Genomic DNA, 27053 nt, shown 5'->3' on the forward strand with positions numbered 1-27053 from the left:
AAACACCCCATTTGCATTCCATTTCTGCTTGCATTTTCATAAGCTGTCTTGGTTTACACTTTTGCATTGGCTTGAATTTGTATAACTACTGCTGCCATGAATTTTATGCCTCTCTGTTTTTTCAATAATTATCTTTCTTTAGTTCTGGATCCTTTCCTTTAGCTTTTGTGATAGAATGTGTTTGAAGTGGAAGCTGTGGTGGCTCATTCCTTTAACCTTAGTGAGTTAGGAGGATCTACCTTTGCCTACATCATGAATTTAAGGCCAGCCTAGGCTATGTGAGAAAGCGTACAATAAAACCACCTCCACCAACAAGAAAAACCTATCTGCTAAGCATATTTTCTTTCAGGTTTTATTTGGATGGCAAAATATTTCTCCTTTATCCTAAAACTTAGCTTTTTTAGAAACATTGTTTGAGATCTCCCCCCCCTTCCATTTCAGATGTTTGAAATCTTGCTATTTTTTCATCTTCATAAAGTTTCTGTTCAAGCCAGTTGAGTGTGGTGGTGCATACCTTTGACTCCAGCATGCAGGTGATAGAGGCAGGGAGAGTTTGAGGCCAGTCTGGTCTGCTCAGTGCATTCTACGGCTAGATAGTGGGATTCTTCTGAAAACAAACAAAACAAAAAACCCCTGTAATTTTGTTTTGAACAATTAGCAGTCAAGTAAATTGTAAATTGAGGGAACATATGTGCTTTTCTTTTCTCTTATTGTCATGAGGATCTTTCACCTGTGAAAGATTAAAGTCTTGGGGTAGAGTTGGTTGAATTGAGTAGTGACCTTTGACCTTTTTGTGCCTGGATATTTGTATTTTAAGTTTGGGAATTTTTCTATTACTATTTTTAAAGTAAAATTCCTATCCTTTTCACATCCTCAAATCTTTCTTGAACTCCAATACCTCAAATAGTTACTATCAAAATTCCTGCCATCTCTGTTCCTTTTCCTCCCAAATTGTTGTCTTTTCCATGTAGCCTGTCTTTGAATTCAGTAAATCTTTTGTTTTATCTATGCTGGCATGATTTAATTTTAGCTGGGCAATGATGGCGCATGCCTTTAATCCCACTTGGTAGGCAGTGGCAGACAGATCTCTGTGAGAGAGAGAGAGAGAGAGAGAGAGAGAGAGAGAGAGAGAGAGAGAGAGAGAGAGAGAGAGAGAGAGAGAGAGAGAGAGAGAGAGAGAGAGAGAGAGAGAGAGAGAGAGAGAGAGAGAGAGAGAGAGAGAGAGAGAGAGAGAGAGAGAGAGAGAGAGAGAGAGAGAGAGAGAGAGAGAGAGAGAGAGAGAGAGAGAGAGAGAGAGAGAGAGAGAGAGAGAGAGAGAGAGAGAGAGAGAGAGAGAGAGAGAGAGAGAGAGAGAGAGAGAGAGAGAGAGAGAGAGAGAGAGAGAGAGAGAGAGAGAGAGAGAGAGAGAGAGAGAGAGAGAGAGAGAGAGAGAGAGAGAGAGAGAGAGAGAGAGAGAGAGAGAGAGAGAGAGAGAGAGAGAGAGAGAGAGAGAGAGAGAGAGAGAGAGAGAGAGAGAGAGAGAGAGAGAGAGAGAGAGAGAGAGAGAGAGAGAGAGAGAGAGAGAGAGAGAGAGAGAGAGAGAGAGAGAGAGAGAGAGAGAGAGAGAGAGAGAGAGAGAGAGAGAGAGAGAGAGAGAGAGAGATTAAAATTTTAGTAAAGTTTTCAGCTTTACTCAGTACAATTTATTGTACTCCAGACTTAAAAATACTTATCTACTACCTAAGGCCCTATAGATTGCTGAGTCCTCCTCACTGACACCCACGTTTATGGCCTCTGGGTCAGTTCCATGCTGGACTCTCAGCCATCAGTCTGGAGTCTCTGAATTCCCCCTTGTTCATGTCAGCTGTTTGTGTGTTTTTCACCAGCCTGGTCTTGGCCCCTTTGCTCATCATTCCTCCCTCTCTGCAACTGGGTTCTAGGAGTTCAGTTCAGTGTTTAGCTGTGGGTGTTTGCCTATGCTTCCATCAGCCATTGGATGAAGGTTCTAGGTAGTCGTCAATCTCATTATCGGGGAAGGACATTTAAGGTAGCCTCTCCACTATTGCTTAGAATGTTAGTTGGAGTCATCCTTGAAGATCTTTGGAAATCTCCCTTGTAAATCTCCCTAGTGCCAGATCTCTCCTCAAACCTATAATGATTCTCTCTATTATGGTATCTCTCATCCTGCTCTCCTCTATTCTTACCCTGTAACCCCATGTCCCCCTTTGCCTTCCTCTTCTCCCCCTCTCTTTCTCCATGCTCCCTCTCCCCTCCACCCATGCTCCCAATCTGCTCAGGAGATGCTGTCCCCCCTTCTCCAGGGCACCATGCATGTCTCTTTTAGGGCCCTCAGCTCAAATGTTTTAAGGTGTCTGTTTTTTTTCCCCCATCTCTGTTAGAAGATAGGGACATGTTGGTTTGTTTTTATTACTTTGGATTATGTGTCATGGAATGCTGGTGTCCCAAAGACCAGAGGCATCAAATCTCCCGTGGAGGTGGCATTACAGGGAGTTGTGAGCTGATAGAGATGCTGGGAATGTCACTCCAACATTGTACTAGAGGCACAGTCACTCAAACCCTTTGCATGGTATTCTTACAGCCACTGCTTGTTAACAATTTGTATGTGAGTCTCTCAGTTTGCTGAGTTCATTTAACTGAGCAGATTTGTGGGATAATATTTTCCATAAAATTAGTAAAGTTTTCCCCACCAAAAATCTTTCTTGAGTGCTGGGATTAAAGGCATACATCACCAGGGCCTGCTCCTTTTCCCCTCTTACTCAGTAAGTGTGGGGTAGTCTTTTCTTGGTCCATCATAATTCATGGCTTGGCATTTAGTATTACAGAAGCTTAGTCTGGTTCTGTCCTCCTTAAGGATTATTGTTGCCTAGTGTATTTTGTAACTCAACTGACTCTGAAGTTTGTTTTCTTTGCAGTGTGTTGTTACAGATGACTGTCCTCATTTTCCCCTTGGTTTTTATTTTTATGGCTTGTTTCTTTATGTTAATTTAAATTTTATACCTATGTGCTATGTATTTTGATTATAATCACAGCCTTATTATAATATCTTATGTTCTTCTTTTTGTACACCCTTTTTTCCTAACAGGTCACACACACTTGCACACAGGCCCACATGTATGAATGTATGCATGCACCCATGTATGTGTGCATGCACTCTCCTTCCCTCCTGACAGGTCACACACACATACCCTGCCTCCTGACTTTAATTAGGGTTGCTTTGTTTGCTTGAGGGTGGGTTGGAGGAAGCCTTGATTCTTACCTACTGTTTCTGTGTTCAGCCAGGTTGCTGTGTCTTACAACCTTATACAATGTGGTCATGTCTGTATTTCTGATTTTATTTTCTGGTGGAATCCTCAAGTGTCTTGGATTGAAGGGGATGCTTAGGCTGACTGACTTGGGGCCTCTCTGGTGGTTGCTGACCATGTGTGAAGCATCTGAATGGGCTGTGTGGGGAGAGTGTGTCCCTGATCCTTCTCTTACTACTTGTTAATTCTATTTGACATCTGATTTTTCAGGGTTTTTATTACTCCAAACAGGAATATATAACCTTCTGTAGAAGACCTTGTTGGCTTCCCACTTGAAACTAAACTCTCAAAGCTCTGTAGGTCAAGTTCCCTTAGGAAGTGGTAGTGAATTGGCAGGTTTTCATCACTTATCTCACCTTCACTGTTTATAGTCATATATTTAAATATGTGACAGAAAAGTTTTATGGCTCTGTGTACAATAGCTTTTCTTTTGAAAGGGAAACTCATGTTACAATGTAACATTTGTAATCATTTGGTTTTTTTGTTTCAGTCTCATTTCTCATTTGTTGTTTCTTTTTATGTGATAGATATGAAAACTAGAAATTTGATATTCTTTTTAAAATTTCATTGTGAGTGAATCAGAAATTAAGAATATTTGTTTAGTTTTACTTCATTGTAAGTGTATCAAAAGTTAAGAATGTTTGTTCATTTTTATTGCTTCTGGAATCAATAGAATGGCCTGTCAATTTATATATATATATATAATGATAATGGGAACAGACCCTGTTTCAAAGACTTTCGGTAAAGTTTAGATTAATTAAAGATATCAAAGTATTGTGTTATATAATATAATGGATATGAGAATAAATACCTTTAAGAATATGTATGAAGTCGGGCGTTGGTGGCGCACGCCTTTAATCCCAGCATTTGGGAGGCAGAGGCAGGCGGATCTCTGTGAGTTCGAGGCCAGCCTGGTCTATAAGAGCTAGTTCCAGGACAGCCTCCAAAGCCACAGAGAAACTCTGTCTCGAAAAACCAAAAAAAAAAAAAAAAAAAAAAAAAATGAAAAAAAAAAAAAAAGAGAGAATATGTATGAGTGTTTTGCTTACATGTATGTCTGTGCATGTATTTATGCCATTGGAGGCCAGACAAAAGTCTAAGATCCCCTGGAACAGAAGTTACAAATGGTTGTGAGCTGCCATTAAGGTGGTAGAAATTGAACCCAGGTCTTTTGCATGATGAAATGCTTTTAACCACTGGACCATTTCTGTAGTCCTGAGATAAAATATCTCTGTCATTTTCTTTACTAAGTTGGTTGTAGTTCATTGCAACTAAATTTCCAAATTCCTTGACACAGATAACTGCTATAATGCTTTTTGTATTGAGTCGTATTTATGAAATAAACTGAATTTTAAGTTAATACTGCATTTAAATTTTAAACCATTTTCTATGTATTTTTTGATGAAATTTTACTATACTGTAGGTGGTGAGCTTCATTTTCTCCAAATTGGAGGAACCTGTGACGATATTGATGAAGCTGATATTCTGGTAGATGGATCCCTTTCTAAAGGAATAGAACCATCTTTAGAAGGTTCCAGACCTTTATCAAATCCTTCAAGTCCTGGTATTTCAGGTAAGACACTACATTTTTAAATAATTAAGAATACCCTTATAACAGTATTTATTTTCTTTTTAAATAATGAAGTCTTGATTTTACTGTTTAGAAAGACATTCCTTGACCAGGCTTATTATTATATGTATTATTATACATTATTTATTGTTATCTTTTCTGGTAGTTGAAAAATGTTACAAATTCACTAAAGAAAGGAATCATTTTCATAGTCTCATCAGCATTAGTGAAATCTGCCTAAGAAGTAAAAACATTTCTCTTGTTTTTGAAAAATCACATTTTATTTAATTATTCATTCATTGTGCGCATGTGCGCATGCTCGCGTATGTGCATGTATGCATGCCACATTACTTGTGTGGAAGTCAGAGGACAAGTTGGAGTAGGTTCTCCAGGAGACTGAACCCAGGTTGTTAGGTTTGGCAGTAGTACTTTTACTCACTGAGCCATCTTGCTTGGCCTTTTCTCTCAATATATAGCTTTTAGTTTAACTACAGAATACCATGTGAAAGAGAGGGACATTGGAGCTGAAGAGAAGGCTCAGCACTTAGGAGCAGTTGCTACTCTTCCAGAGGACTAGAGTTCAGTTGCCAGCACTAATGTCAACAGTTTACAACAGTCTGTAATTCCACCTCTAGTAGCTCTGATGCCTCTGGTCTCCAAGGACACCTGTGCTCATATGTACATACTCACATAAGGACATGTATACATACACAGGTCAGTTGTCTAGGTAGTGTGAAACTCCAATTCATTTCCTCCCCCACTGCCTCCCCATTAAAATGTTACACGGATTCTAAATAGGAATAATATCTGAAGTTGGTTTATAGAGGTCCCTTACAGTTTGTCATTCTAATGTTTTTCTCTTATACATAAAGTAAACTCTTGGTGACCACTAGTTGATGTAGTTAACTTTAGGAGTTAGAAGCATAAAGTGTGGTCATTTTCACTTATTTAACATTGGTGTGTTTAGATGTCTGTCACAGAAAAGAAGGCATAGTTTAATCTTTGTGTTTGTAAATTTTTATTGCTGTCAGTCTAGCCTTTGGCTATTTTAATTTTAGGGGGAGGGGCCTTCAAGACAGGGTTTCTCTGTAGCCTAGGCTGTCCTGGAACTCACTCTGTAGAGTAGTCTGGCTTTGAACTCAGAGAGATCAGCATTTCTCTGCCTCCTGAGTGTTGGGATTAAAGGCATGCACCACCGTTGCTTGGCCTTAAAGTTTTTAATTGATTTTAAAAAGGCATTTCTTATTTATTACTGGTACTTTGCATTTGCTTTTTAAATAGCATGTTATAAAAGTTAATCGCTGATGTGAGTGAGGTGGTTTGTGTTTTAATTCCATGTTTGTCCATTTCTAACAGAATGGGTTTGGGTGTACTGACTGAGCTGTCACATGGTCAGTGCTAACTAGTGTGGGTTAGAGATTCTGTAGCCTGCTTTGTCAGCTTTCATACACGTGGCATGTTGTATTTTGAATAGACAAAAAACATGACTTAAAATAACATCTTTTCTTTTTAAATTTGTTTCAAATACTTGTCCACGACTGTCAAGGAGTTGATTTATTGGTGGACCAGCCATTCACACTTGAAATCTTGACGTCTCTAGTAGAGCTAACTCGATTTGAGACACTGACTCCACGATTTTCAGCTACTGTTCCTCCGTGTTGGGTAGAAGTGCAACAAGAGCAGCAGCAAAGACGGCACCCTCAGCACCTGCACCAGCAGCACCATGGAGATGCTGCTCAGCACACCCGGACTTGGAAACTGCAGACTGACAGGTACTGGGCTTTACCGTTACTATTTCTCTTAATATTTTATTATTAATAACTTTTCTCCCTTTAGTTTGTCATTTGATTTTGAATATTCCTGTACTGTTTCATGTTGTAGGATGAGATAACCTACTGTTTCTTACTTGATTGCTTAGTCTGCAGATTTCTTTCTTTCTTTCTTTCTTTCTTTCTTTCTTTCTTTCTTTCTTTCTTTCTTTCTTTTATTTCTTTTATTTCTTTATTTATTTTATTTATTTATTTATTTTTCTTTTTTCTTTTTGGTTTTATGAGACAGGGTTTCTCTGTATTGTTTTGGAGGCTGTCCTGGAACTCGCTCTGTAGACCAGGCTGGCCTCGAACTCACAGAGATCCCCCTGCCTCTGCCTCCCGAGTGCTGGGATTAAAGGCGTGCACCACCACCGCCCAGCTGTAGATTTCTTTAGTGAATATTTAAATACTTGTGTGAAAAACAGGTACTCTTGTAGAGACTAGTACTATGATTCTTGTGAAAGGCATATTTTAGTGGGCACCAAACAGTGAACAGATAAATCCTATGCTATAGTCATAATTCAAAGATGGCTGTGATTAGACTAGCCTAGAGGTGGCGGGGGAGGAAAGACAAGAATGAATTTGAGCAGAAGGGCAAGAGTGAACATTCTTAGAAAGCCCTGTATATGATGATATTGATTCAGGGGCAATACAAGTATAAAGCCCTGAAATAGTGTATCTTAAGACCTTTAGAGTAAGAAAACCATTGTTGTTGGAGGGTGGAGAATATAGTAGAGTGGTAGGAAATAAGGTCCAGCTTCTGAATGGGAGGAGGTTAGGATGTTAGAGGCTTTTGAACACAGGAAAGCTTTGACAACAATTTATAGTTCAGAAATTCCCTGAGTTTTCTGTTGGGGATCAGCAACAGGTAGTTATGGTTGTGGATTGTGATGGTAGGGTTGCTGTAGAAGCAAATGTTTTCGTTTGATTGCTTAACTGCAGATGTTACCTTAGAAGATAGTAATAATGATGGAGGTAGTGAAAAGAGTAATTGGAGTCTGGATACAATTTTAAGGTAGACCGGATAGAATTTTCTGATATATTTACCTCTGCTGTGAGAGATGAGACTAAGCAGCAGTACATTTGTAAGGAGTTTTTGTTTCACAGTGAAGATTCTAGGACCCCATTCATAGATTCAGGTAATTGATGTATGACAGAATCTCATGTTGATGGTCAAGGTCTTTGTTGTTATGAACAACAAGGCAGGTACAGAATGTTAAGGTAAGACCATTGCCCTGAGTTTCACCCCTCTTTTGTGAGACAGTTACTTTCTCTTCATATTTCATGGCAAATAACTTTTTTAACAAACAAAACAAGAACATTATTTATTCCTATGTGTGTATCTGTTTAAGTATATGCCACATGTGTGTGCATGACCATGGATGCCAGAAGAGGAGGTCAGATACCTTGCTACTGGACTTAATGGTAGTTATGAGTTGCCCAACATGAGTACTTGTAAATGAATTTGGGACCTCTGGTAAAGTTTTCTTTTAACCACTGAGCCATATCTTCAGCCTCGGTCCTCCCTGTCTTTTTCTGAGGCAGTGTCTTTGTGTCTCAGTTTTGTGTAGAGTTTTCAGCATCCCAGGATTTGTTCGAGTGGTAGGAAAGGTGATATGAGGCTAGTGATAGTATTTATGTGTGAAGAAGACTTTTGCTCTACTTAGCATTTTTTACCTTTCTTGACAGCAACAGCTGGGATGAACATGTATTTGAATTGGTTCTACCTAAAGCCTGTATGGTTGGACATGTAGACTTCAAATTCGTTCTGAACTCGAACATCACCAGTGTTCCCCAGATACAAGTGACACTGCTGAAGAACAAGGCTCCAGGCCTAGGGAAAGCCAATGGTAAGAGGGGTCAGAGTTAATGTTGGAAGACCTTGTCTTGTGGTTAGTGTCATTACAGAAGCTAATTGTCAACTTGGCTGGTAGTTCTGGCTCTTCCTGCTCCTCAGAACTAGAGTCAGAGTCATCTAAAGGACATTTCAGATTTTTCCAGTAACTTAGCAATTTGCAGAATTTGTAATGGTGAATAATTTAATCAGGTCTTTGTGAAATGACATTAGTTCCACTTCTGTGATTGCTAGCTTTATGCTTTGTCTTTTTAAAGGAAGACTTTGTGGTAAGAAAAACTGTTTTGGAAATCATTGTTTAAAAGTAATCAGTCAAGCTAGCCTTTCATGTAATGCCAGAAATAATTCAAATTTTTCATGGATTAAGCATGGTAGGGACTAGATGTTACTTCTCAGCATTTGTTTTTCTTTAAAAATTCATTTAAAAAATTGACAATAAATTGAGTGTAAAGTGGCACCCCAAAACAAAGGGTGCAAACATTCAAATCTGAAAATTTTCCTTTGCTACAAATTTGTGTGTTTGCATACTTGAGGGTGAGGGTGTGTGTGTGTGTGTGTGTGTGTCTGTGTCTGTGTGTGTGTGTGTGTGTGTCTGTCTATCTGTGTATTCTTATGACATTTTCATGTAATGAATCTAGGACTTCAGACAACTATTTGTAGAGGGAAAAGTATAAAATCATTGAGTTTAACTTTCTCCTCTTGACAACCATTGAATATTTTCTGTGATGAAAATCATAGTTCCCTGTTTAGCAGAAGGTTTTAGATTTTTAGGCAAAAAAATTATTGATACTAAACAAAATTAAGTTTACTAATATTTTTATCCTCTAGAAACAGCAGTAGATAGGCAGATCACCTTTCCTTTGTCTCCAGCTCTTAACATTGAAGTGGAACAAAATGGGAGCCCGTCTCTGGTTGATTTGAATGAAGAGATGCAGCACATGGATGTAGAGGAGTCACAGTGTGAGTTCAACTGCAGAGCTGCTGTCCCTGTCAGTAAAGGAGCAGTGCTGTTAGTGCACCCTATCGGGAGAGAATTCCTTGGGGCTTGCAAAAGCTCGGTTTTAAGAGTGTGATGAAAAGTAACCTATAATTCTGCTTGGCAATGTGCTGTCACTTTCAGTTCACCTTTGCAAATATGGCTGCACTAATACTTGTGTCCTAGTTTTTAATGCCTTGTGATTTGAAATAGCCATGATGCTATAGGTTCTTTCTTGAAAATGAAGGTGAAATGTAAAATTAGAGTGGAAAAAGACATGTAACATAGATAATTGATTATACTCCTTAGCATGATGATGCTTTGTTGGAACATGTTCTGTGTATTGTACTTTGTGTGGTGTTACCATATAAATGGGATGGATATATCTATAATACACTGGGAGAAAAAATATGTATTTTTTTCTTTTTAGGTGTTAGGTTATGTCCATTTTTAGAGGACCATAAAGAAGACATTCTGTGTGGCCCAGTATGGCTTGCTAGTGGTCTTGATCTATCAGGTCATGCTGGGATGCTGACATTGACAAGCCCCAAACTTGTTAAAGGTGAAGTAACTTATTTTATATGAAAGCAGAATAAATAATACCAGCATAATAAAAATGCTGTTTTGTTTGTAACTTTAATTAGAACTTCCAGCTTCCTATGTGTAAAGTTATCAGCTGTCATCAGTACCTGTTTATGTGAAACTTTTGTTGTGGGTTTTGGGCATCTGATGTGTCTTTGAGGTAGGATTATGTAGCTTCATCACAGTTTTATGCTTTAGGAAAATATAGGGTTCAGCACCATCTATTGGGTGGTTTTGAAATGTACACTCCTAGTTAAAGGTAAGTTATACATAAACAAGTTTCATTGTACTTCATGACTGTGTGTCATTTGTTGATAAAATCTTTGAGATCCTATGATGTATTTGGGTTCATTCTTAAAAGTAGTTGCATGAAAAATCAAATATCTTTTAGTATTCAGAGTTTAAATGAGTATTGTATGGAAAAATGCTTAGACAAAACAAGGACACATTACGTTGCATGTCTCAGGAAATGTTTTGGAGATTTTTTTTCCCCTTTCTTTTTTGAGACAGGGTCTCTATATAGCCCTGACCTGGTATTCATTATATAAATTAGGCTGGTGTAGAATTCAGAGATCCATCTGCCTCTAGAGTGCTAGGATTAAAGGCCTTGCACCACCACACTCGGCCCTCATTATCTTTAAAATTATAGAACTCTGATTGGTATGAGTTGTGTCAGAATAAAGTTTGAAGCAGGAGATTAAGGTGGGGAGTCATGTCAGAGCCCAGGAGACTGTACAGTAGTAAGAAAGTCCAGCAGCACCTTGGCTACTGGGGTCAGAGAGAAACAAGTCTAATGTGGTCCAGCTCTAGAGGCAGGTAGAAATGTGGAAAACAGTGGGTAGCTATTCACTCCCTTCAAAGACTTAGTACCTGTCACAGCAGCAGTCTGATACTGTATTTCTTGGGTTATTTATTTGAGAATATTTTTGCAACATATTTTACACATCAATGATAGAGGCTATGAGACCACATATTAGAGTTAGTAACTGTTGAATTCTTTCTTACAAGAGTTTTAGTTAATAGTGCCAAGGTATAGGCACTATTATTTATGAGAAGGAGCCGAACCACAAGAAAATATTTGTCACATTCCTGAAAGGGCACAGTTAATAACCAAAACCTGGTAGTTATAGCAAACTTTTCTCTATTGCATTCAGAAAGTTTCCCTCCCTCCCTCCCTCCCTCCCTCCCTCCCTCCCTCCCTCCCTCCCTGCCTCCATCCCTCCCTCCCTCCCTTCCTCCCTCCCTCCCTCTCTCCCTCTCTCCCTCTCTCCTCCCTCCATCCTTCTTTCTCTCCCTCTCTCTCTCTATCCTTCTCTCCCTCTCTCCCTCCCTCTGCCCCTCCCCTCCCTCTCTCACACAGGGTTTCTCTGTAGCTTTGGAGGCTACCCTGGAACTCACTCTGTAGGCCTCGGACTCACAAGAGATCCACCACCTGCCTCTACCTCCCATGTGCTGGGACTAAAGTTGTGCACAACCAATGCCCGGGTTATCTTAGACTCTTAAAGCTTGATTGATTGATTGATTAATCAATCAATCAATCAATTAATTCAGCGGTCATATTGAAATTGTTCCATTATGTAATAAGAAAGTATAAACTGGAATTTCTGGCCTTGTATATTTTCATTTTGCTAAGTTAGTACTGATGTTGCTCCATAATGATGATAAAGTTTACTTTTTTGGCACTAAGTTTTCATCCCACTCTCCACTCTTCCAGGTATGGCAGGAGGGAAATATCGCTCGTTCTTAATCCATGTCAAAGCAGTGAATGAAAGAGGAGCAGATGAGATGTGTAGCAGTGGCATGCGTCCTGTTGTGAGGCTTCCATCTCTGAAACACCAGGGTCACAAGGGCTACTCTCTTGCTTCTCTCTTGGCAAAGGTTGCAGCAGGCAAGGTATGAACCTGGTATTTGGATGGGACAATTCTGTGACTGAGGTTTGTTGGAAGGTATGCTTCCCTTGCTTGACAGTGTGCTTGCTGCTTCGTCTATTGGTACTTAAAAAATATACAATCAAAATTAAGATGTTTCAAATTAACTTTGGATAAATTATTTAGTGTGTTTTTTGTTCTTTGTTTTGTTTTTTGATTTCTTCTGGCAGGGTTTTTTTTGCATAGCTTTGGCTGATCTGAAACTTGATCTGTAGACCAGGCTCACAGAGATCCACTTGCATCTGCCTCCCAAGTACTGGGATTAAAGCTGTGTGCCACCACCTCTCAGCAAATAACTTAGCTTTTATAAACCGTACTCAGCCAATAGGGAGTATTTTTAGAAGGTACTTCCCTCTAAACTTGGGACTTTTTTTTTTTTTTTGTGATTTTTTTGACCTCTTCATGAGGCTGCTAGCAAATAATTTTCGAGACAGCCTTTATTTTCATGGCCAATTTTCTATAGGTATGCAAAGTTCTTCATACTTAGACAAGTATAGATTTTCCTGAACTTGGGTTTTATTTCTTTATATTTTTATTATTATTATTAAGAAACATTAGCAATATTATCAGTAACACCCCCATCAACTTGGATTTACATATGTGTTCCTGTTTTCAAAATTTTTTGTCAGATTTAATCCTCAAAGTAACTCTGAGCTAGGCCAAACAGGTGCTATTATCTCTATATTTCTGTATCTGAGGATTAGACTCAGAGTTTTGGTTGTATAATTTTTAATTATTGGGATTTTAAAATTTTGACTGTTTTTCCTGTTAAAATTTTGTGGAAACATAGGCATTTATTAGTTTAATCTCAAATTTATTTTTTGGTATTTGGAATCTACTTTTATTTTATCTTTTTAGTTTCATTTGTTTGTCTTAAATTACTTAATTTTGTATCTTTAGGAAAAATCATCTAATGTTAAAAATGAAAATGCAGGAAGTACTCGTAAGTCTGAAAATCTCCGGGGATGTGACTTACTTCAAGAGGTCTCTGTCACCATTCGGAGATTTAAGAAAACTTCAATTTCAAAGGAAAGGTAATCACATTTCATTAGTCTACTGTTCTTTTTTCTTTTGTTTTGCCACAGGTCTCTGGTACTTCCAGGCTAACATTGAACTTAATCTCCCGCCTCCAACTCCTTCATCCTAGGGTTTAAGGTGTGCCTCCCCACATGTTGCGATTCTGCTATTATGACTGTGAAAAGACAATTAAACACATGATTGAGTGTCTTGCCCCTGGAAGTATGTGTTTCCTTTCCCATTCTCTAAGCAAATGACAGTCTTTGAGGGCTTTCAGTTGCTGTCAGTGCTTTATCTGGTCTCTGTTACTTAACTGTGCACAAGGGATCTGTAAGAAATTTAAGAATCATGATTTGAGGCTCCCAACTACACTCTGTTTGATCACATTACTATAAGTTTGTTTTCCTTTAAAATACTATGAATTCTGTGCTTTATATAATACTACTTAATAAGCTTTTTAATCCTTTTTTTTTATACCCTCTTTTGTGTTCTTAGGCTTTGAATCTAGGGCTTTAACCATGCTGGCTAGTCTTCTTCTACTGAACTACCCCAGCCCTGAAAGCTTAGTTTTGATATTTATTATTTTATATGAAACAGTATTTAACACTCCATATTGCATAGCATTATTCTAGTTGTTTTGTTTGCACTGGTATAAATATACTATATTTCTCTTTTTAGGGTTCAGCGTTGTGCCATGTTACAGTTTTCAGAATTTCACGAGAAGCTTCTTAACACTCTTTGTAGAAGATCAGATGATGGGCAGGTCACAGAACATGCTCAGAGTCTTGTGTTGGACGCTCTCTGCTGGTTAGCTGGAGTCCATTCAAATGGACCTGGCAGGTAAATAATTGGGATTTTGGTTACCTTAATGATTTTCCTTTGGCTGCTAAGATTTAGAGACCAAATGAGTTTATCTTCTCTTATTTTGCAGTTCTAAGGAAGGAAACGATTGCCTGCTTTCAAAAACGCGAAAATGTCTTTCAGACATTGTCCGTGTTTGCTTCTTTGAGGCAGGACGAAGTATAGCCCATAAATGTGCCCGGTTTCTAGCCTTGTGCATTAGGTTGGTCTGTTTTTATTTTAAAGCATACTTTGTAATTGTATCCATGGTTTTGTGCTGATATCTTGTCTATGATGTAATTTGATTCTCGTCATATCCATGAGTAACTTTTCAGCAGTTTATAACCATGCAATCCTAAAGAAGAATTTGGGGTTCTTAGGGTAGAATGCAATGTTAAATAAGTCCATTTGGCTTAATTACTGCAATAGTGAGAATTTGGTGAGTGGTGGCCTTCCCCCATTCTTACTGCTTGATTGTCCACCACTTTATTCCTTGTCTTGCTGAGTCCTAGAGTTTCCTAACTGTCTAGGAAGTATTTAAGAGGAATGGCACCTGCTTTTGCCCTTCTTAGTAACCATAATTGTCTAACTGGGGAGAAAACTCTTGGTGCCTTGGCTTTTCAAGTACTATGCCAAGTGTAGGGTTGAATTTAAATAATAAATAATGTCTTTCTTTCCTTTTTAATAACAATTTTCTAGTAATGGCAAATGTGACCCCTGTCAGCCTGGATTTGGATCTGTTCTTTTGAAGGCTTTACTTGACAATATGTGCTTTTTGCCAGCAGCAGCAACTGGTGGTATGTAAAATTACTTTAATAATAAATAGTTAAGTTTGTAAGAAGACCTGGTTGAGAGAGTAAGGGTATTGACTGTGATTACTTTCTTGCCAGAATCATGCATTACTGGGGAGAGTCATCCAATATACCAATGCTTAGGGGGAAATCATGCTCAGTAAGCAATTAACACATTGTAGTGCTGTTGGAAAATCCCCCGAGTTGTAATTTTAGGGAAAGAGCTCTTCACACAAGAAATCTGCAATGAGCACAGCTGACATATTCCTTATCACCTTGCAGATAAGGTTGCTGAGATGTGCATCTCAGTCCTTATTGCCTTGCTAAATAAGGTCTATTTCTCCATGAGTTATGCATCCCTGATAGGTTGACCTTTGAAGTATAATTCTGCAGTGCATAGGAGCTATGTAGATCAGGCTAGTCCTGAGATTTTCCTACTATTGAATCCTGATTGTTGAGATTAAAGGCCTAATTTTGCCTGGAGCCTTGCACATTAATGTACTTGTAACACAATTTTGATTTATGTAATCCTGAAAAGTGCTATAAAATCCTTAGGGAATTATTTCTGTATTTGTGGATAGGAAGGGGTACATGCCACAGTGCACACATGGAGGGGAGGGTAGTCTACAGTGTTGTTTCTGGGCTAGGTTCAATACCCGCTTCGTCAGGTTTGCGGGTGGGGGGTGGTCAAGTGCTTGGAATTCTTAATCTAAGACTCTTCTTCAGGATGCTGTTTATATTATTAGTGTTCTAGAACTCTTTGTTCTTTCTTCCTAAATTGTTACAAATTATCTTTCCTGAAAGAGGAAGTATCTTTTTAGTATAGGTAGCTGGATTTATAAACATGGAAACTAAGTTCTATATGGTAGAGAAGAAAGAGCCCAAGACTTGATTCTGTTGTCGTTTCTAGGCTCTGTCTATTGGTATTTTGTACTGCTAAATTACGTTAAGGATGAAGACTTGGCTGGATGCAGTACAGCTTGTGCAGCTTTACTGACTGCTGTTTCCAGACAGTTGCAGGACAGGCTGACACCATTGGAGGCTCTACTTCAAACAAGGTTTGTTTTAACATCTTAAATTATGAATAGTGCATACAGAACTGTTAATTGCTAAGTGTCTTAGTTTGGATTTCTATTGCTGTGATTCTTACAAAGGAAAACATTTAATTGGGGTGACTCACATTCAAGAGATTTAATTCACTATCATCATTGTGGGGAAAGTATGACATCTTGCAGGCAGACTTGATCCTGGAGAAGAATTGAGAGTTCAATATCTTGATCCACAGGAAGTGAACTGTGACACTGGGCATAGCTTAAGCATAGGAATCTCCTAAGCCTACCTCCTAATAGTGCTACTAGATACTTGATACAGTGTTTTACCTTAAAATGTGTATTAATTTATTCTAAGTATTCTTCTAAATGTGACTAGTCTAAGGTCCTCCTTTCTATGTTTCCAGTGATTAGTAACATTCTATTGAAGTTTACTCAGAGAGCTAATTGTATTTTTTAAAGCTTGTTTTATATGTTTTGTTTTCTTTTTTCCCCCGTTTTTGCCTGCATGTTATGTCTGTGCATCACATGTATGCAGGGCTCATGGAGGCTAGAAAAGTGTGCTGGGTCCCTGGAACTGCAGTTGAAACCGGTGTGAGTTGCCAGGTTCTCTATAAGTCAAGCCATTGTAGCTATCTTTCCAGCCCTAATTGTATTTAATAAAGATACATTGCTGATCCAAGAGGATGTAATGTAATTTATTAATTGTACAGCTTTAAGGTGTTATCATATAAATCCCTTGTTATTTTTACCTGACACTCTTTAAATATTCATGTAGTGAAATAACAAAAGTTTGGATTTACAATTTCTTTCCTGGTCTTCAGCTTTTAAAGAAAAAGTTTAGATTTTAGTTTATATGTGTCAGTGTGTGTCCTGAGAGGGTGGCACCTAACCTGACCTGGAGTTATGAATTGTTGTAAACCAATATGTGGGTGCTGGGAATCAAACTCTGGTCTTCTGTAACAGCATCAAGTGCTCTTCATCACCAAGCCAGGTTTCTAGCCCCTGATATTCAGCTTTTAAAGTTGGCCATTCCTTTATTTAGTACACTGCTTTTCTAGAACGTGTTATTGTCTCTGTTGTCGTTGTGGTGATGGAGTGGGAGGAAAGGAGTGCCAATTTTTTTATTCATTCTGTTTCTTCCTTCCATTACCTCAGGCTGTGAAATCAGTCTTGTTGCATTGGCTGCCAGTTTATTTGAATCATGTTTATTGACTCTCTCGACAGTGTTTTGGAATGTAGTTTTCTCTGTTGTTCAGTGAATTTAATGTCCCTTTTAGTCAAACTGCTTTTGAGACAAAATACGTAATTTCTTAATTAAATGGCAGAGAAGTAAATTGTTTACTACATTATTTCATTTCTCAGATATGGATTATACAGTTCACCATTTGATCCAGTCCTTTTTGACTTGGAGATGAGTGGCTCTTCTTGTAAAAATGTATATAATAGCAGCATTGGTGTCCAGTCAGACGAAATTGATTTATCGGATGTTCTTTCAGGTATAATTCTGTAGTTTATTTGTCCTTCTAAATGTTAGGTACTGAGTTTAAGTTACCATCTCCTTATTAAACCATTTGAAATAATTTAATTTCTTTGTTCGTTCACAAAAAAACAAAACAAAACCCCAAAACCAAAAACAACAGTAAAAAAAGTACAAGTTGAACATACACATATTGAAAATCCAAAATCTGAAACCTTGTCCATTATGTTAAGGATCTTTTATAGTGAAACATACAAATATTGTCGGGTGTTTGTGGCACATGCCGTTAATCTCATCACTTGGGGATTAAGAGGTAGTCGGATCTTTGTGAGTTCGATACCAGCCTGGTCTACAAGAGCTAGTTCCAGGACAGCCTCCAAAGCCACAGAGAAATCCTATCTTGAACCCTCCTTTAAAAAAACCCCAAAACAAAACAAAACCCCCCAAAAAGAAAAGAAACATAGAAATATTAATACACACAAAAAAGCAGTTTTCAAAATTTACAACTCCAGTGTTCAATTTGAATTTTTTTGTTGTTGTTGTAATTATTTCACTGTAGTTTTACTACTCAAAAGATTTAGTTTGACACATGCTGTAAGTTTCTTATTACTGTGAATTCCTACCAACTTGCTTTTTAATGAAGGAAGCTAGTATCTTTGCTTATAGATTTTTAAAATGTACTTTTTGTTGAAGTAATGTGTGAGGTTTATACGTTTTATAACAATTAGAGTTGGTATAGTAGTCATGATTATTGCTACTTCATGTCTTTTGTAGATTATATTCATGCATTATAAGATTTTTCTTTCTGCACTAGGAAATGGAAAAGTCAGCAGTTGCACAGCTGCTGAGGGAAGCTTCACATCTCTCACTGGACTTTTAGAAGTTGAGCCCCTGCACTTTACTTGCGTGTCAACTAGTGATGGGACCAGAATAGAAAGGGACGATGCAAGTACGTTTACTGGTATATACACCTTCTTTTCTTACTTCTTTGTGTAGTGATAGACAGAAATGGTGTGGAGCTACTTAATAAAGCTTATGCATGTGAGCTTTACATCTCTTCTGCATGGTAAGTAGAAGATATATGGAGGAGAGGGGTGTTTGGAGGGAATACCATGACTAATTTGTATTTTTAAGGTCAGTTCATGTTTTCTCCTTGTTATCCAGTAAATTATTCCCTTAATCCATTCATTTTTTTAATCCATTCATTTTTATATGTGCATGAGTTGCTAGGAATTTTTTATTATGGGAAATATCAATCAGAATATAAATAAAAGGAAAAGTAAGGTAGATAAGTATTTCAATAGCCATCTTCAACCAGCAGATGATAGCCAATTTTGTTTAAAATTTTTATATCCTGATGTTGCTTCTTATACTTAACATTAACAGTAGTTTTGGGTGGGTTTTACCTGCCTATAATCACTGGAATACTGAATCCAGCCTGGGCTTTATAACAAGAGCTTGTCTTAGTGAGGTCTTCCAAGTGTTGCAGTGATGAACACAGTATGAATGGGTAAGTGTATGTTGGTATTGAGTATACGAGCAACTTCTACACTTAAGCATTAGGTCTGTTAGTCTTGCAAATGTTTGTCATTAAAAAGTTTTTTTTCCCTCTTCCTCCCTTAGATTTTAGGTTTAATGTATGTTTATAATTTTGACACAAAGGAATAACATTTTTATAATAAAGAATATTTACATTTTATTTGGGCGGTTGGCACATGCCCTTCATCTTAGCACTCGGAGGCAGAGTCTGGTAGATCTCCGTGAGTTCAAAGCCAGCCTGGTCTACAGAGTGAGTTACTGGACAGCTAAAGCTACACAGAAAAACCCTGCCTTGAAAAACAAAAACAAAATAACAAAAAAAGAACATTTGTATTTTGGTCTAAGTCTTTATTTTCTTTCTAGAAGGACTTGAATAGTATTGTGAACTGATTTTATTAGGTACTTTATTTAAGCAAGTGCCACTTCAACCTCTTCATTCATTTAACAGGCCTACTCTGGCTCAGGGGTTGAACACCTTCCAAGTGTGCTCAAGTATTTGGATTGAGTTCCTAGTCCTGTCAAAGAAGCAGAGTAAAAAAATACCAACAGTATCAAAAAACTACCAACAACAGAAGTTACAGTTTTCAATCCTGGATTTTGGTTATAGAGAATTCATCAGTTTATTTTAGTGTGTTTTCCTTCACATTTTGCTTTGTTCCTTTTCATATGGAAATAGCCACTAAATTTAGTTTATGTAGTGAAAGTTGGCACATCTGATTTAAAATACACATATATGAATTAAGTCAAGATTGCTTTGTTTTCTTGTACTGTAGTCGTTTCATAAAAAAAAACTATTAACTTAGAAATCATCAACTTTTTTTTGAAACCTGTCATAAGATTAGGTATCAGTGCTTTTGTGCTTTTAGGTTTTGGATTTTTTTTTTCCCCCTTGAGACAGGGTTTCTCTGTGGTTTTGGAGGCTGTCCTGGAACTCGCTCTTATAGACCAGGCTAGTCTTGAACTCACAGAGATTCTCTTGCCTCTGCCTCCCAACTGCTGGGATTAAAGGTGTGTGCCACCACCACCCGGCGTGCTTTTAGTTAAAAAAAAATTGTGTAATGTTTTGAAGAGGTTAAAGAATGTAAAACTAATGGGGTAGTTGAGATAGCACTGGCTGTTCCTTCAGAGGAGCATCTGAATGGTGGATGGCTCATAGTTTTCTGTAACTTTAGGTCTGGGATAACTGAAAAACTTTTTTGTATCTCTGCTTTATCCCCTAATGTAAAGAAAACAATGGAACCTTTTCTTTACCCCTCTCATATATGTAGTGTCTACATAAACTATGTTTATTTTAGTTTTTCAAGACAGGGTTTTCTCTGTGTAATAATCCTAGTTCTCCTGGCCTTGATCTCTGTCCCTTGAAGGTTCTTGTTGGGAGCATTTTCATTTTTAGACAGTACCTTACTATGCTGCCCTGCTCCAAATGATGGGATTAAAGGCACTCAGAGGTTTGTCAGTGTATACGAAAACTAACAATACTGTTAACTTTTCTTTTGTGCATATTGTATAAGATTAGTTGAGTTTTAAAATCTTGTGTGGATTTCTTCTATACCTTAAATTATTATGAACTTGTAAAAGTAAATGACTCAGAGTTTTGATTTGGGATTTGTTCTAGGACCCTCTTAGAACTTGAGTATGAGTATTAATGAGAAACACTACATTGCAGTGTTTTATATATATGTTTTCCTATTGGTGTTAGAACTTGGTGTTTGAACCTTTTAGGCAAGTGACATCCCAGCCTTTTTTTAAAAAGTACATGCTTAATATAGCTTTAATGCAAATTTTGTACTTTGATCATTTACCTCTGGGAGCCTTTTCTTCATCCTGGTGTCTCTGTTTGTCTTTCCCTTGTCTTATGCCAGTGAGTTCCTTCGGGGTTACTCCTGCAGTAGGTGGACTATCATCTGGGACAGTTGGGGAAGCCTCGACAGCTCTGAGCTCAGCAGCCCAGGTAGCTTTGCAGTCTCTCTCTCATGCAATGGCTTCAGCCGAGCAACAGCTACAGGTGCTGCAAGAGAAACAGCAGCAGCTTTTGAAGCTTCAGCAACAGGTTGGAGACTATTTGGCTCTTTGTTCATGCTGTCTCTAAACTTCAAAAGCTGAAAAGTACTGTAAAAATGACCATTATTTTCATAAAGGAAGTAGGTTGTCCAATCTGAGCTAATCATTTTCAACAAGAAATTGAGGTAAAGTCTTTGTGATATGTTTAAATGTATTAAAATTAAATGAATGCATTTGATTTAATACATGACTGAGAGAAAATGATAACTTTTTGTTCAGACTTGAAGTTAAAAGTGTATGTTTAAACAATCTCTAAGAAAGATTGAAAAGTTACTATTTTCATGGAATAGAGAATGAAGGATATTATAAAGACCAGTTATATTCATTTGATTCTAAATATAGCAATCATGGTTTATAGATTTAATTGCTGATTAAACGCAACGTGCGCAATTTTCTGTTGAGAAATTATATAAGATCAGTCAATATTTAATCTACTTTGGTGTATTTTCTTTTTAGCAGAGCTTGGCTTTGTTATTTGCATCTAATTATTCTGCTTACTTTCCATCCTTCGATCAGGTTCTAGTTCTCTAATATATAGAAAATTTTAGACAGTATTTCAATAAGTGCCCTAGTGTGGCAGTGCTTCATGTGTTGTTGAGTCTAGTTTTATCTTTATTTAACTAGGATCTAGTTCATCTTGGCTGACTTTATTTATAATCATAGAGTATTCCTCACAACTTAGGTAGTCAGGATCCTTCTATAGGTGTTGCCTTTGTTTCTTTTATAGAAAGCCAAGCTGGAAGCCAAGTTGCACCAGACAACAGCTGCAGCAGCTGCAGCAGCATCAGCAGCATCGGCAGGAGGTCCTGTTCACAACTCTGTGCCTTCCAACCCAGTGGCTGCTCCTGGATTTTTCATCCATCCATCAGATGTTATTCCACCTACTCCAAAAACAACACCACTCTTTATGACTCCTCCACTCACCCCACCCAATGAAGCCGTCTCTGTTGTGATTAATGCTGAACTTGCACAGCTTTTCCCAGGCTCTGTCATTGACCCTCCAGCAGTGAATCTTGCTGCGCATAACAAAAATTCCAACAAATCTAGAGTGGTAAGTCATTTTGTGTTGTTGTTGTTTTGCTTTTCAAGACAGGGTTTCTCAATGTAACAGCACTGGTTATCCTTGATGTAGCTCTGTAGACCAGGCTGACCTCAAACCCACAGAGATCCACTTGTCTCTGCCTCTGCCTCCGGGGTATTGGGATCAAAGGTGTATACCACCACTGCCCCTCAGTAAATGTTTTAAGTAGATGGTAACTTAGACAAATTCTTACATTTTAAAAAAATTCTATCTTTGGAAGCCAAATGTTTGAAATATCAACTAAGTACATCAGGTTGCTTTTCTTTTATAAAATATTTCAAAAAGTTTAATGTTATGGTTAGTAGGTTTTCTTAGAGCAAGAGTGTATCAGTACAGTTACATTGTTTTCTTTTCTAGAATCCACTTGGTTCTGGGCTGGCTCTTGCAATTTCTCATGCTTCACATTTTCTTCAGCCTCCACCTCACCAGTCCATTATTATAGAGCGAATGCATTCAGGTAATCTTTGCATTTCTAAAATTATTTTTCTTTCCTACTCTGTTGACCCTTTTATGACCGTTTTCAAACAAATCATATTTGCTATCAAGTAAGGATAATCTACCAAGAATAATAACTACAGAAGATATAGGTTGTATAGGTTGGCTAATTTCCTTGAAAAAGTGAGATTATTCTATCCAAATCTTGTCTATGGAAATATGAATGATACAAAAAGTCTGCTTGAACTGTCGTTGCTCATTTACAATTATTCTAGAAGTAAGGGAGTATCTTAAAACTACCATATTATCTACATTTATGTCATGCAGTCTTTCAGAAATCTGTAATTGCTGTGGGAGTATATATATTTACAAATAAATTTAAGCTATCTTTTAGTTTCCAATTCTACTAACTTTTTTCCCCTATACTAAAGCAACACCAAAAATTTTTTTGAATATCTTTAGAGGAAAATGGACATATTATATCTGTGCCTTTCATCATATTAACAATTGAATCTCATTTGCTTTAGAAGAGAGAATTTAAAGCTTATGAAATTCTCTTGGTATTTTTTGTCTGTTTAGTCATTAATTGCTGGCATCATTGGTGTGGATAACATGTAGAGTGAAAATTTGTTGCTCTGTATACAAACAGTTGTTTATACTGTAGCTTGCATTTAACCCACGGACACAATTGAATCATATGAGCCCTGTGAGGAAGTGAACTATACTTTTATTTATTGTATGTAATAACAGAAATACAAATCTGTTCTCAACCTTTCTTATATAGTGCTGACCTAGAAATACATTCTACATTCATTCTGGGGCAGCACCTCGAATTGCCTATATCTTCTGGATACCTTCCTTGAGGATGTGTGTGATTGTGTGTGTGTGTGTGTGTGTGTGTGTGTGTGTGTGTGTGTGTGTGTGTGTGTGTCTATATCTATCTATCTTTTCTACCTATGGTTTTTTTGAGACAGGGTTCCTTTGTGTAGCTTTGGAGGCTGTCCTTGAACTCCCTTTGTAGACAGGCTCGCCTCGAACTCACAGACATCCACCTGCCTTTCCCTCCTGAGTGCTGGGATTAAAGACATGTGCTACCACTTCCCAGCCAATGATTCATATTTTTTTAATGGTACTGTTACTGTGTAATTTCAGCCATATTTTACTACACTTTAAACCCAGTATAATAAACTCTTGATCTACAAGTTAGCAAGACTGTCACAAACAATGTTACATAATAGCTCTTAAGACAAAAAAAGTTCAGTGTCTGAATTAAAGACGGATTGATATTTTATTGGTGTACTGTTTAATGCATTAACTGATTTAATTGTTAAAGTATAATGTTTGTAATAAATATGAGGTTTCATTTTGTAGCTGATTGCCTTCATATTAACAATTTAACAATTTTTTAACTTCAGGCTTTCAGAATTCTAGCAGGTTTTTGGGCCTTGACAGAATAAGGAATTAGATTATTTATGAATAAGTATTGAGAAAGCTATTTTTACTTATATACTTATTTGTAATTTAATAGTTTGATTGTTTTTAGTAATAATTCTTTAATCAGATTTTAAGATTCTAATTTGGTTGTTTGATTCCTTTTTTGGTGGGCCACTTGCTTTTTTTCCCCTCATAGGAGCCAGAAGATTTGTGACCCTGGATTTTGGAAGACCTATACTATTGACAGATGTACTGATACCCACTTGTGGAGACTTGGCCTCCTTATCAATTGACATATGGACGTTAGGAGAAGAAGTGGATGGAAGGCGTTTGGTAGTGGCAACTGATATAAGCACTCATTCACTAATTCTCCACGACTTAATACCACCACCTGTATGCAGATTCATGAAGGTAAAGAACTTCAAGAAAGTATATGTATGTTTTCCATGTTTTTTAGTACACAATACCTTGATATAATGGTTAAAGAATTAAATCTGTATTCTTCAAAGTACATAGAACAGATTTTTTATGGTAACATGTGTGTACTTATTTTTAACTCTTCATTTTAGATAACTGTCATTGGACGTTATGGAAGCACAAATGCCAGAGCAAAGATACCTTTAGGATTTTACTATGGGCATACCTATATCTTGCCTTGGGAAAGTGAGCTCAAGTTGATGCATGATCCTCTAAGAGGTGAAGGAGAGTCTGCCAACCAGCCAGAAATTGACCAGCATTTAGCAATGATGGTTGCTTTACAAGAAGATATACAGTGCAGGTTAGTGGAAAATCACTCATTATTAAATTGCTGCTGCCAAGGAATATTTTCTCTTAACTATATAGAAAAGCGCAAAAGGAAGACGAACATGTGTACATTACAGCAGGATTGAAAACATGAGAAGTCGTTAGCTAATTGGTGACATTTATTTATACTTGTGAACAGTCGTTTTGGTATTTTGTTTTCTCTAAGGTAGGGTCTCTTTAATTCTGGGTTGACTGTGTGGACCAATATGTCCTTCTCCCACAGATTGCTGCCTTCCTTTGCCTGAGGGGATTAAAGGTGTTCTCCAGAGTACTCATAGTAGTTGTGCTTTAATATATTTTATGAGATGTGCTTTTTAGTGTGTAGTTACTGAAGATTGAAGGAATGACTTCTTAATTTATTTTTTACTCATAGATATAACTTAGCCTGTCATCGTCTGGAAGCTCTTTTGCAGAGTATTGATCTTCCTCCTCTCAACAGTGCGAACAATGCACAGTACTTTTTGCGAAAACCAGACAAAGCAGTTGAGGAAGATAGTAGAGTTTTTTCTGCTTATCAAGATTGTATTCAGCTACAGCTTCAACTAAATTTGGCTCATAATGCAGTGCAGAGGCTCAAAGTAGCTATAGGTGCAAGTCGGAAGACATTGAGCGAAACGTCTGTTCCAGTAGACTTGATTCAGTCATCGTCCACAGAGCAGTTACGCACCATTGTCAGATACTTACTGGACACATTGCTCAGCCTCCTTCACTCTTCGAATGGTTTGTATTTGGTTCAGTGACTTACAGAGACTGGGAATAATTCAATATGTCTCTCTTGCATGTTTTAGGTATATGGTATTAGCATAGATTTTTTTTTTTGGGAGTGTGTGGTGCTATTGAAGCAGTAGTTTATACATGCTTGTCAAGTTCTCTTCACTGGCCTCTATTTCCTGCCTCTACTTTCTAGATATTTATAGTTTGAGATCCTGTTGAAGATGAATTTTTATTAATTTCTTAGGTTTAATGTATTTTTATACATCATCCTGTGAGTGGCAAAGTATTAAGCATTACATAAAAATAGACTAGTGAAAGTATACTGACTTAATACAGTAGTGGTGTTTTTTAGCCATGAACTATTTTTGGGTCACTCATTCATGTTTATATTCTCCGTCTTAAAATACCTGACCCTTTTCTGATTTATGAGTACTCATATATTCACCTGGGAGGCAATTTGTTAATCCTAGCCACAGAAACAAGAAACACATTTAATGTGTGTGCTATCTCTTACTGATGAATATTTTACAGCTAAATTCTATATATAAGTGGTAGGTAGTCATAAAGTAATTACAATGTAATTGTCTATTGGTTGCTAGGGAAAAATGTGTATGTAGATGTATTGGTGTTGAACACCATAAACTTAGATAAGTGGTTTTATTTGTTTCTTTCTTGTAACAGGGCATTCTGTTCCTGCAGTTTTGCAGAGTACCTTTCACGCCCAGGCCTGTGAAGAACTCTTTAAACACTTGTGCATCAGTGGCACCCCAAAGATACGATTGCATACTGGCCTTCTCCTTGTTCAGCTGTGTGGTGGTGAGAGATGGTGGGGCCAGTTTCTTTCTAATGTTCTTCAGGAACTGTATAATTCAGAGCAGCTTCTCATCTTTCCACAAGATAGGTAGGTTGGAGATATTGTTGGTGTTTAAATTATTTTTACTTCTTTATTGTCAAAGTGTAAAAATTTGTTTACATGGGTAGTAAATATGAAGAAAATATAAATTAGGTCTTAAATACTAAACGAAGGACATGAACTCTAATGTATATTACATAATATAATATGATATGCTTTTCGTATTAAATGTGATTTATGAGACTCTCATAGGGTTTGTTCTTTGATAAGTGTCTGCTTTCTTAGGGGTAGATTCAGGAAATACAACCTAACCAGAAAAGAAACTCATATCATTTCTCCTGGTAGAAATCTTTCTTACTAACTTTAAAATATGATAAGTTTTAAGAAGCAAACACTTTTTATAATGTGTATCTATTTTTAAAAGTAGGATAATTAAATTGATTCCCATTGGTCATTTTCTTTGTATCTGTTTTTAGGGTCTTTATGTTACTTTCCTGCATTGGTCAGCGATCACTTAGTAACAGTGGAGTATTGGAAAGCTTACTTAATCTCTTGGATAATTTATTGTCCCCTCTTCAGCCAGAGTTAACCATGCACAGAAGGACAGAAGGTATTATATAAAATGACTGTCTTTAGTACTTATGTTTACTACAAGTCCTGTTTGTATAAAATATTTCTGATGTATTACTTTAATTGTCATTGTAGCACATTTTATTCTTATTTTTGTAGTGTAAGCTTTTAAAAATGAATCGCTTTCTTGTGATTGATTGCTATATAGTTCTTTTTTTGGTTGGAGGAAATAGGATTCATCTGTGTAACAGCCCTGGCTCTCCTAGAACTCTCTCTGGCTTAGGATTCAGGGTCTGCTCTTACCTGCCACGTGCTTGGATTAAAAATGTGTAGCACCACAGCCCAGCCCATATAGTTATTT

The 27053-nt window shown here is 37.3% G+C and overlaps 1 protein-coding gene across 12 annotated transcripts in view; it reads left to right on the forward strand.

Annotated features, from left to right (window-relative positions):
* Birc6 (baculoviral IAP repeat containing 6) overlaps nucleotides 1–27053 on the forward strand; it is a 161203-nt gene that overhangs the window by 46646 nt on the left and 87504 nt on the right. For 4 of the 12 annotated variants that reach the window (XR_005870837.1, XM_040730949.1, XM_040730952.1 and 1 more), the window contains exons 10-30: nucleotides 4726–4875; nucleotides 6419–6644; nucleotides 8373–8533; nucleotides 9367–9498; nucleotides 9945–10076; nucleotides 11811–11989; nucleotides 12925–13058; nucleotides 13720–13881; nucleotides 13973–14104; nucleotides 14581–14678; nucleotides 15583–15730; nucleotides 17087–17220; nucleotides 18016–18162; nucleotides 20603–20790; nucleotides 21529–21852; nucleotides 22240–22339; nucleotides 23948–24162; nucleotides 24321–24529; nucleotides 24929–25275; nucleotides 25951–26170; nucleotides 26599–26732. Coding sequence is in view for 11 of the 12 variants with exons in the window: in XM_040730949.1 (XP_040586883.1) it covers nucleotides 4726–4875; nucleotides 6419–6644; nucleotides 8373–8533; nucleotides 9367–9498; nucleotides 9945–10076; nucleotides 11811–11989; nucleotides 12925–13058; nucleotides 13720–13881; nucleotides 13973–14104; nucleotides 14581–14678; nucleotides 15583–15730; nucleotides 17087–17220; nucleotides 18016–18162; nucleotides 20603–20790; nucleotides 21529–21852; nucleotides 22240–22339; nucleotides 23948–24162; nucleotides 24321–24529; nucleotides 24929–25275; nucleotides 25951–26170; nucleotides 26599–26732 (3672 nt within the window). In the remaining variant the exon portion in view is untranslated. The remainder of the gene's footprint in view (nucleotides 1–4725; nucleotides 4876–6418; nucleotides 6645–8372; nucleotides 8534–9366; nucleotides 9499–9944; nucleotides 10077–11810; nucleotides 11990–12924; nucleotides 13059–13719; nucleotides 13882–13972; nucleotides 14105–14580; nucleotides 14679–15582; nucleotides 15731–17086; nucleotides 17221–18015; nucleotides 18163–20602; nucleotides 20791–21528; nucleotides 21853–22239; nucleotides 22340–23947; nucleotides 24163–24320; nucleotides 24530–24928; nucleotides 25276–25950; nucleotides 26171–26598; nucleotides 26733–27053) is intronic. The other 8 variants (XM_040730954.1, XM_040730955.1, XM_040730951.1 and 5 more) reach the window with 7 other exon arrangements.

The sequence above is a fragment of the Mesocricetus auratus genome, unplaced genomic scaffold (genome assembly GCF_017639785.1).
Source record: "Mesocricetus auratus isolate SY011 unplaced genomic scaffold, BCM_Maur_2.0 Super-Scaffold_100024, whole genome shotgun sequence".
In the NCBI taxonomy this organism is placed as follows: Eukaryota; Metazoa; Chordata; class Mammalia; order Rodentia; family Cricetidae; genus Mesocricetus; species Mesocricetus auratus.